Consider the following 10341-nt stretch of genomic DNA (forward strand, 5'->3'; position numbering starts at 1 on the left):
TTTATTGAATAAGACATCATTTTTTACAGGCGTCATCTACCCAAACTAAGACTGTCTGACCAGCTGATCCCTTTCAATAATTGGATACCTCAAGAATAAGAATCAGTCATCTTGGTTTTCCCAAATTGCCCTTTTTTTCCAATTTGACTTATCTCAAACCCTTGTATTTACAAGATTCATGAGCCATAGGCCAGATCCTGGGATTTGCCACCAACTTCAAAGAGAAGTTGTCCCATAAGACATGAGTTCAACTTTTAGAACTTTGCAAGCAGGCTGTCTTACTAAAAAACAAAAGCATTTCAAACCCCAAGCAAAGTGGACTGGTATAGCTTCGTATCTCAGAGAAGAGAAAGTATGCTGGGCTCTGAGCATCTTCTCCACCCTGCTCCCTTGTCTTCTCCTTAAACACAAGGTTGACACAGTGCCTTCCCCGAGGTACATCAGGGCGGCCTACTACAAACTGTTGCTTGGTGAGGCTAACAGACTTCTTTCCCAATTCCACCCCCCACCCCCACCCCTACCCCCTAGTTTGTCCACAGTAAAGAGCTTTCAAACACAGAACTTTAAAGAAAGCCACATTCAGGGAAGAAATATGTGCAGATGGACCACAGCATTAAAGCTGTCTATAAAACAACTCTTGGGATGTTGCATTTTCAGTCAAGCAACAAATGAAAGAAACCTCCCAGACATTGATGTTGGCACTTGAAAAACCAATGGAGAGGAGGACCCAAAGGGCAGGTGTGAGTTCACCTGGGAAATGTGTTGGCTTAATGTTCTTAGGGCCACTGCACGGTTACTGTCACTTTTCTTTAGGGTTAAAAATTCTCAGCTTCAGACACGAAAGATAACATATATAAAGGTTTTAATTATTACTATTTGATTAAAATACACAGCACAGGACTTTATGCAATTGTCATGGTCACTAAGCCTAGAGTGTCCTTAACTTGGTTTAGATGGTGCTTCTCTTTCTACACCGGTTTTCCTATCCCAGTCAGGCTTGCATTTATGTGAATGCTCCCTGAAGAGTCATCATTGTATAATAAGTTGCCAGAAGCCAGTGAGGAAGGCCTATTGCCACCTTCCCCACCAGCACGCCTGACCTCAGCTCTCTCCGAAGCTGGGCAGGTACAGGCCAAGTGTAATGACTGGATCGAGAATGGTCCCACAGGCTCATATATGTTAATACTGGGGCCCAGCTGGTGGAACTGTTTGTGAAGGATTGGGAGGTGTGGCCTTGTTGGAGGAGGTATAGTACTAGGTTTCCAAAACAGAAACTATCGCCAGTTAGCCAGTTAGCTTGTGCCTCTCTCTCTCTCTCTCTCTCTCTCTCTCTCTCTCTCTCTCTCTCTCAGTCTCTCCCTCTCCCTCTCCCTCTCCCTCTCCCTCTCTCTCTCTCCTTTGTAGTTATTATTTTGAGATGTGAGCTCTCAGCTTCTGCTCCAGTGCCATGCCTGCCTGCTCGCAGCCTTTCCTCCCCCCATGATGGCCATGGGCTCAGCCTCTGGAACCATAAGCTCCAAATAAACCCTTCCTTCTGTAAGCTGCCTCGGTCATGGTGTCATCTCACAGCAATGGGATGGTGACTAAGACGCCTGGTTAATATATGGATGAGGAAAAGGCAGGAAGGTCAGAGTGGAGTGTCTTCTTTGACCAGTGGCTCTTAAGCTTAATGAAGACTGTTTACAAAGCACACACTGAAAGTGGAACAGTGAGTCAGCCAATGGCTGAATTACAAAATTCTTCCTAGACAGAAAGAACATCATGCTTCAGCTACCTGTACCTGAGAGATGCAGAGCCTGTGGTGAGCTGGTTGCATGGATACAGCTTTATTTGTGTAAGAATTAGAAGGGAGAATTAGAAAAGACCCACCTATCACCACCGCCTAGAGCCGGCTGTCTGTGTGGAGGAGATGGATGGTTGGGCTAGGGGTGACAGGGTGATCATAAGGCAAGCCCTGATCCGACGTTTCTCTACCCTACCGAAAGGATATTGGCCTTGTTTTTAGCCTAGCAGCAAAAGATTCTGGAAACCCTGAGAAGACCTAGCGCAGAGTGGGTGTTTTCTTGCCTGTGTTTTGCATGAATGGAGGAAGCTCAGGACTTCACCAATAGGCTTCGGGGACACAGTTTTGGACACTTTGGGCCAGAACTCCAGATTGGCTCCTTTCCAGTTCTGAGCACATTACCTGTAGCCAACTGCACAATCTCCTATGTGTGACAGGCCAGGCAAGGTGGCAGGGACACTCATTCAAGTCCCCCGTGCCTCTGCTCTGGAACCAGCAGCCAGGCTCTGCTTTCTCCTGGCCACTCCTGTGGAAAGCCCAGGCTCTGATACCCGCCAGGACATATCCCCCTGGGAAACTCAGCTTCTTTTTGGCACTAGCTGGGCTCCGATGGGTAGTGTGTTGAGCGTGTTTGGTTGTGTTACAAGTTTATAATTTCATTTTTTAACTCTACCAAACATTTCACACTGCCCTGAAAGCAGACCTCCTGTTGTAGACCCAGGCTAAGGCAAGCCAAATCAGGGCACTGTCCTCTCCCAGAGTCTTTCTCGGACCAGCCACTCCCCTTTGGGATTCTCTGTCCCGTAATGATCCTCCTCCAGAGACACCAGGGACTCCTGCATGAAGAACTCTTCATCCCACTCCGTGTCCTCTTTGGAGAAGTTTCGAAGGATCTGTCTGGAACTCCCTAGGCTGCAAGGGATGGAGGGAAGGAAGTCAAGGTCAAGCTGGCCACTGCATAGAGAGGGACACCCAAATTACCACCATTCCTGCAGAGAACATCATGTTGTTACCCCAGTTCTAGGCCTTGGGGGGAGACCTTATAGTGGTACAGGGTAAGGTACAGATGGACTTCAGGTAGGCATTGACCTGACCTTAAAGGAGGTCAAGGGTGAGCGCTGGGCCAAGGATTTACTATATCAAGCATATTTCTTGTTACCATGGAAGTAAAACTCTATCAAGGAAATGCCGGTTCCATCAGAGTTGAGTGGCTTGTTAAGAGGTAAAGGGACAGCTATGGAATCTGAATAGGCGCTTGTGTCCTGTGACAGTGGTTGTCCTGCATGAGGTACGAGGAATGTGAGACTTTGTCATAGTCTTAAGAGAAGGATGTTTCAGGAGAGAGGCCACAGGAGCCAGTGACAGTATGTCCCCACAGGGGCCAGGCCAGCAGGAAGTCCTGCTCGGAAGAGCAAAGGTTCGCCACTAATGTCTCCATGTAATGTTGCTTCCTGCTTGGTGCTCTGCTCTGTACAACCCAAACTATATTAGAGATAGTCAGAAGGTGTAAGCGGAAGGCCAGAGAGGAAGGGGGCAGAAAGGATAGAAGCAAGGTCTGAGTGGAGGACAGACGGCAGAGAGCTAGGCTCCGGGAGGACAGCCTGTGAGGAAACATCTTACCACCCGCCCGCCCACCCCGACCTTTGCCCTGTAAAATCAACAACTTTAGCGCTTGGGATAAGGGACCGACACACTGACAGAAGCAGCCACCTTCTGGAGTCTGGGGCGCTTGAGATTGTTCTGGTTCAGTTCATTCCAAGCACTTACTCTTTTTTGTGGGCTTTGGGCTTAAATTTCAAGGTGTTGAATGCCCCTTCCACAGCCTTGGGCAGGTAAATGGGGTGTCTCTCAAGCCTCCGCTGGGTGCCAGCGACCCTGTGCTCTGTGCTCCTCCGAAACCGGCTATCTGCTGTGGCATGGGCAGCGATGGCCTCGGAATGTCTTCGCGGTGCCCGCAGAATCCAGTTGGAATGCAAGCTGTGCTCCCGCGAGCTGGTAGCCACTGGAAGAGAGAAGCAAGTGACCTGGGCGGATGGCCGCTGTCAGGGGAGCAGAAAGGAAAGGAGAGCCTGAACAGGTAGGGTCTCCACAGCAAAGGAAGCTGGAGCTCACTATGCGAGTTCTGCAGGAGGCTGCAGGGGTGGGAGGCGGGGAGGGGCGGAGTCTGACTCTGCAAGCTCCTATTGGGACAGAGGCCAGATCTGTGCTCATTGACTGGGAAAGATGCCGCGACGAATTGTATGGATATTGTTCAAAGAGATCCTGTTTTTGTTAAAAAAGGAAAATATAAATAAAAATTGAGTGTGTTGAAAGCAATTTGTGAAAGACACAGGCCCAAGTGTTAACAGTGGTAGGGACTTACAGATGGTAATTGTTAGTTTCTTTTTTAAATTAGTTTTTCATTTTAATTATGTGCATGTGAGTGTGGGTGCTCTCAGAGACCAGAAGAAGGTGCTGAATCCCCCGAAGCTAGAGTTATGGGAGCCCAGAGTGGGGTTGGGGACTGAATTCTAGTCCTCTGTGAGAGCAGTGTGAACTCGTAAAAGCTGGGCCATGGCTCCTAGCACTTTTATTCTCTTAACACTCAGTGTGCTGTTTGGTTAATTTGATTTACAGTGAGCATAGACTATTGGTGCTGTTTTGGAGGAAACGGTATATCAGAGGACGACCTTCACGAGTTAGTTGTCTCTGGAGATTTAATTCAGTTTTTCAGGCTCAAACACTTTTACCACTGAGAGTTCTCACTGGCTGTCCTATTGCTCATTCCCTCCGATTGCAGCCCCCCTTCCACATTCAAACATTTCTTTCAGGGTGGAGTGGATTCACCAGCAACAGTGGTGAACAACTGGTCACCAAAAGGTCACATGTATCAGAACAAAAACCCGAAAGACTCTGGAGTCCTCACCCAAAACTCCAGAGGAGTAAACAGTAGCTGGACAGAGCAGCCAACCCAGAAAGAAGGATGTGGAGCTGCAGGTTGTCAGGAGCCAAGAGTTCTCACCTGTGGTGGGCAGGCTTTCTGGTGATGCAGCTGCTTTTGAGTTTGCCCTGCTCTTGTAGGTAACCCCTCACCCAAACTCCTGTTCATAACCTCAATAAAAACTCATTGGTTCACCAGTTTGGACATTTGTACAAAAGTTACTTTGGTCTGCCATGGGTTATCTGTCTAGGCCCTGGACACTAGCATAAACAGACATATTTATGTTATGTCTTCCCAGGAAAACTCTGTCACACTACACTGGCCTTTGGAACTCACTATAGGAATCCACAGAGATGCCTCTCTGCCTCTCTGCCTCTCTGCCTCTGCCTCTGCCTCTGCCTCTGCCTCTGCCTCTGCCTCTGCCTCTGCCTCTGCCTCTGCCTCTGCCTCTGCCTCTGCCTCTGCCTATGTGCTGAGATTAAAGATATGGCCTTTCTTATGTTTATGGGGCTTTTGTTTTATTTTGTCTGGATGGATGGGGCTCATGTAGTCCAGGCTAGCCTTGAACTCTCTTTGCAGCCAAGAATATCCTTCGACTTCTGTGCCCCCTCTGGAGTGGTGGAATTCTATGTATTACCACCATGCCTAGTTCCTACAGTGCTGGGAATGGACCTCAGGACCTTGTGAACACCAGACAAGCACTCTTCTGACTGAACAACATTTCCAGCCCTCCACACACGGCCCATTCATGACAGCCACCATTTTTATTACAACCATGAGGATGTCCTTGTGTCCTTCAGGACTCTGTCATCCCTTCCTCAGTTTCAGTTGGTTTCCAGGCCACTGTCATGGGGACAGGAGCAGCATGGGAGGCAGAGAATACACTAAGATGCATGTAAGGGAGAGTGATCCACAGTGGGTGTCGCCTTTATAACCACAGAAGCCACCATGGAAATGCAGTGCCTGCCACACCAGAGCAACAGGAAAGCATGAGCCTGCCTTGTGGCGAGCATTGTGTAATACTCAAGAATCACCTGATATTTATAGTAATCGCTGTTATCTTGTTGTCCAAGAGCTAGTGACTCTGAATAAAGTCATTGACAGGTTCCACAGTTGGGGGGTGGGAGGAGACGCAGATTAAGATATTAGCAATTCTGGAATGTAAAAGTGGACTCAGCTCATAAGTGTTGGGACTTCTGCCATCTGCCAGGACGACATGTTGGTTAGAATTGAGTATGAGGATGCCATGGGCTCAGGATCCCAAGACCAAGTTCTCAGCATAAAGGAGATGTATTTGCCCCAGAGGGCCAGAGGGCAGAGAATAAGAGACTGTAAGAGATGGAGGATGAGGGAGAAGGGGAAGGGAGCAAAGGAGAGGGGGCAGGGATATTTTGTCCCCCAGAGTAGGACAAGGACTGCCTCTAGATAGAGAAGACAGACACGCTACATAGGAAAATGGCAGTTTGTAAAGGTAAAGAGGGAAACTCAGTGTTAGGATGAGGAATTTAATTTTGATTGGGCCAGATTACTTAGGTGATCCAAAGGGACTTTTGATTGCTGGACTTCAATACATTGGTAGCTGGACTTTGGAGGAAGTGGCCAAATAAGGGAATAGACTTTAGGAATGTGATCTAATGGTTTTTAGCAAAACAGAGGGAATCAGGGAGAAGGGCAAGTCCTGCCAGAGCCATGTTTGCCTTGCTCAAGGTGACCAGAATTCATTCAGTGAAGTCTTCCCCCATCCCTCCACCCTCTCTGGGATCCGCTGGGCCTGAACAGGCACCCTCACCTCACCTCATCTCTGTCCTGCCTAATGCTCCACTTTAAGTAGCTTAAGAAGGCTCAGAGCTGAGTTCTTGCCCATTTTCTTCCTTTATAAAAGGTCCATACATCAAATATATACTTCCATGGCTTGTGAGGTTTGGATTTGGGCTTTATTGTTTGTGTATATTTGTGAGTATGCCTTCTTTAATTTCTCCCCCCTCCCCGCTTTGGAAGACAGGTTCTCTCACTATCCTGCAGCTCAGTGATCAAGCTAGCCTGGCTGGACGGCAAACGCGGGGATCCTCCAGCCTCCATCTCCCGAACACTGAGATTATAGAGTCACACCATCACACAGACATGGCTGCCGGGGACTGAGCTCTGACCCTCAAGCTTCTGAGGCAAGCATGTTATAGACTAAGAGATCTATTCCAGCCCCAAGTTATGGATTTTTGAAACAGAATCTCCTTACGTAGCCCAGGCTGGCCTCCAAACTTGTCTACCCTCCTAGTTCCTATTGCTGGGGTTATAGGTGTGCACTATCATGCCCATCGTCGCCATTGTAGCCATTTTGAATGCACCGCTAAGTAGCATTAAGAATGTTCACATTTCAGATTTCTTCTTCTCATCTTGAAAAGCTGAAGCATTTCCCCTGTAAAACACTAGTTTGTTGATGGCTTCTCTCTTTAATCACCTCCTCTTGCTTTCCCTCATGGAGTCTTGGAGAGTTCCCACCATGATAGCTGTAGTAAATGAACCACAGACGTAGGCTGGGCATTGACAGCAAGGGTGACTGAAACAAGGTAGAGGGATCAAGGCTGACATGTCGGGGAAGTTCTTCCCAGGAGCCCACTCACACCCCACCTCCCCTCACCACATAGGCGGCTCTCCCAGAACTCACCATCGAAGTCCACATCTTCGTTAGGCAGGTCAGCCTCAGAAGCTCTCGGCCGTTTGTCTGTCTCTAGCTCTGCAATGATGGAGTCAAAGAAGGCGATGGCCTCTGCCACATCAGTGCTGAACTGGGAGTATTTCTTTGAGGCTGCTTTCTGTGACAGAGGAATGGTGGCATGGGTGTGAGAGAGAGAGAGTTGCCTGGGAGTTTCTTGGGTGTCCTCATGTACAAAAATCCAGAAACATTGAAAAATTAATATTCCTAAAACCAAATGTTCATGGGGTTTTGTACTTGTGAGGTTTCCGAGGAAAATTTGACAGCCAAGATATAGGTTCAATCGTGGTACTTGTTGCTGGGCAGACATTTTTTTTAAAGGAGGGAATATTATGTACCCACAGAGAAGAATGGAATCTTGCCATTTGTTGTAAAGTAGATGGAACCAGAAGACACTATGTTAGATGAAATAAATCAGATAGTGCAAGGTAAATACCTCATGTAATCATTCACGTGTAGAAGTTAAAAGATTTGAGCTATGGAAGTAAAGGGTAAAAACAGTGGTCCCCAGGGAGGGGGTAAGGGAAGAGTGGGGGAGAAACTCAAAGGGGCTAACACAGGCCAAAATAGTTGGACATGAGGAGAAGTTCTAGCATTCTGCAGCATAGCGGTGGCTATAGTTAGAATTTATTATATGTCTTATAAAGAACCAGCAAAGGGGCTCAAAGATGTTCAGCAGAAAGAATTAGTGTTTAAGAAGGTGGGAACGGCCATCCATCATCACAATGTGATCATTACATACTGCAACTCGTACCAAATCACCACACTCTAACATTATACATCATAAATATGTATACTATGTCAATTAAAGAAATATACAGGCACAATCGTCTGAGAGTCTTGTGGAAGGAAAATCCAAGACTGCTGCAGGACTTCTCATCTCAAAGGGGACCATCAAAGGGAAGACAATAACATCTATTTCCTTCCTGGTCATAGTTTGTCGTCAGACACTAGAGAAAATAATTTGCCCCTGTTTTGCCTCCACAGCAGCTGTCAAACTGCTTTACAGGGAGAAGGTAACTCGCAAACATTGAGAGACATCCACCTCGTGGAAGCCGGGTTACTGTGGTGGGATCTACATTGAACTCCAAGTGACATGGCCAGGACAGACGCATGAACTGAGGAAAAACTCCATGAAGAATTTCAGAGAAACAGACAGGACCCTATTTGTCGACGTGGGCTGTTGCATGAAACATGGAGTCCGGGTTCTGTGAGGCTCTGGGAGTGGTATGTGCGCATGCGTTAACCATGAACTGACCTAAGTTACTGAGTAGAGTGTGGGGTGGCAACTCTGGGTGCATGTTGTGGTGGACATCTTGTAAGACTAGGAAACACTAATCACATAATCTCTTTCTTTTTTATTTTCTTTTTCTTTTTCGGAATTGCAAAGAGCTTCTTATAGGAAAATCTGCTGAAGGACCACAGTACAAACCTAAATACTTTCTCTTAAAGAAAGATTATCCTCAGGTGCTTATCCGACCCGCTTCAAAAGAACGGCTAAATTGTGAGCAAAGAGGAGGAAGTTCAAAGCCCACTGACGAGGAGAGAAAGTGAGCTCATCCTCCCAAGGCTGACCAACCTATGTGTCTGGCAGATGGAAAGCCGGAAGAGAGGATGATGGGACCAAGGGAGGACTGCAGGAGTCAGAGCAGTGGGACACGATTTGACCGGCAGAAACCAGAGATGCTGCAAAAGCCGTGTCAAAGGGCACCAAGGACGGAGTGGATACAGGACTCTTTCAGGATCAGTTGTATGCATAGCCTTGACTGAGCCACGTTCCTTATTTTCCTTTGTAATTCTTCCATGCTCCTGACTTAGAACAGTGTGTGCCATGGAGTAACAGAAGGAGATCCTTGCCAGAGGCAGCCCCCTTGACCTTGGACTTCCCAGCTTCCTGAACTGTAAGGATGAATCTATCTTCTTCATAACTTACCCAGCATCAGCTTATCTGTTATAGCTACTAAAAATAAGACAACACATTTTCTATTTTGTTGTTGTTGTTACGTATTACATTCCCAACATTTTAGTAAGGATGCTGCATTGTCTTCTGGTGAGAAATCTGTAGCTTTTAATCTTTGTTTCATTGTATAAATGTGCCCTTTTTCCTCTTACCTTTCCAGCAGTTTTGTTATGAAACACCTAGATTTTACCATTGTGATGTATCTTTCCCGTCATTTTCTAAAGTTCTAAATTCTGTGGTTAATTATGCATGGTGAACTTTGAAAGTTCACAGCTACTGTTTCCTCGGGCTCCTCAGTCTCTGCACCTCTGACTGCATTTGATTTAGTCCCTGCTGTCACCCCAGTTCCCAGTACTCTGCTGCCTCTCTTTGCTGACTCTGCTTGTTGACTTGGCTTTGACTGTGTCTCACTTCCATTCTGTCTTCACCTTTGCTGACGCCTTCCTTGGCTATGTGATGTCTGCTAGTGAACCCATCACCATAGTTGTGTCTCTATTGCTACAAGAAAACATCGGGACTAAAAACAACTTGGATAGAAAAAGGTTGATGTCATGGCTTGCCCAGCCTGCTTTCTTATAGCACAAGGGTCACGGGGAGCACCCGTCCAGGAGCACCACCACCCATAGTTAGCTGGGTGAGCTTCCACAAGAATCATTAATCAAGAAAATACCCATAGGCTTGCCCATGGGCCAATCTGATAGGTGAACTTTTCCAATTGTGTTTTTTCCCCAAATAACTCTACCTTGTGTCAAGATGACATAAAATCTAGCTGTCACAATTGATCCATTGTCAGCTTGACACATAAACACATCACTATTCAACTATGACATTTCTTTGTTATTTTTTCCAAGATCTCATTGAGACATTAGTATTAACCTCTCTTTCTCTCTCTCAATATAAAGACATATATATACAGATATATATATATATATATATATATATATATATATATATATATATATATATAT

At 46.5% G+C, this 10341-nt stretch overlaps 1 protein-coding gene across 1 annotated transcript in view; it reads right to left on the minus strand.

Annotated features, from left to right (window-relative positions):
* Positions 1-2520: 2520 nt before the first annotated feature.
* CUNH13orf42 (chromosome unknown C13orf42 homolog) overlaps positions 2521-10341 on the minus strand; it is a 21952-nt gene continuing 14131 nt past the window's right edge. Inside the window, exons 2-4 of the mRNA XM_028758698.1 lie at positions 7366-7513; positions 3551-3785; positions 2521-2695 (exon numbers count right to left, since the gene is read on the minus strand). Of these exons, the coding sequence (XP_028614531.1) occupies positions 2521-2695; positions 3551-3785; positions 7366-7513 (558 nt within the window). The remainder of the gene's footprint in view (positions 2696-3550; positions 3786-7365; positions 7514-10341) is intronic.

The sequence above is a fragment of the Grammomys surdaster genome, unplaced genomic scaffold, assembly GCF_004785775.1.
Source record: "Grammomys surdaster isolate TR1022 unplaced genomic scaffold, NIH_TR_1.0 126219, whole genome shotgun sequence".
In the NCBI taxonomy this organism is placed as follows: Eukaryota; Metazoa; Chordata; class Mammalia; order Rodentia; family Muridae; genus Grammomys; species Grammomys surdaster.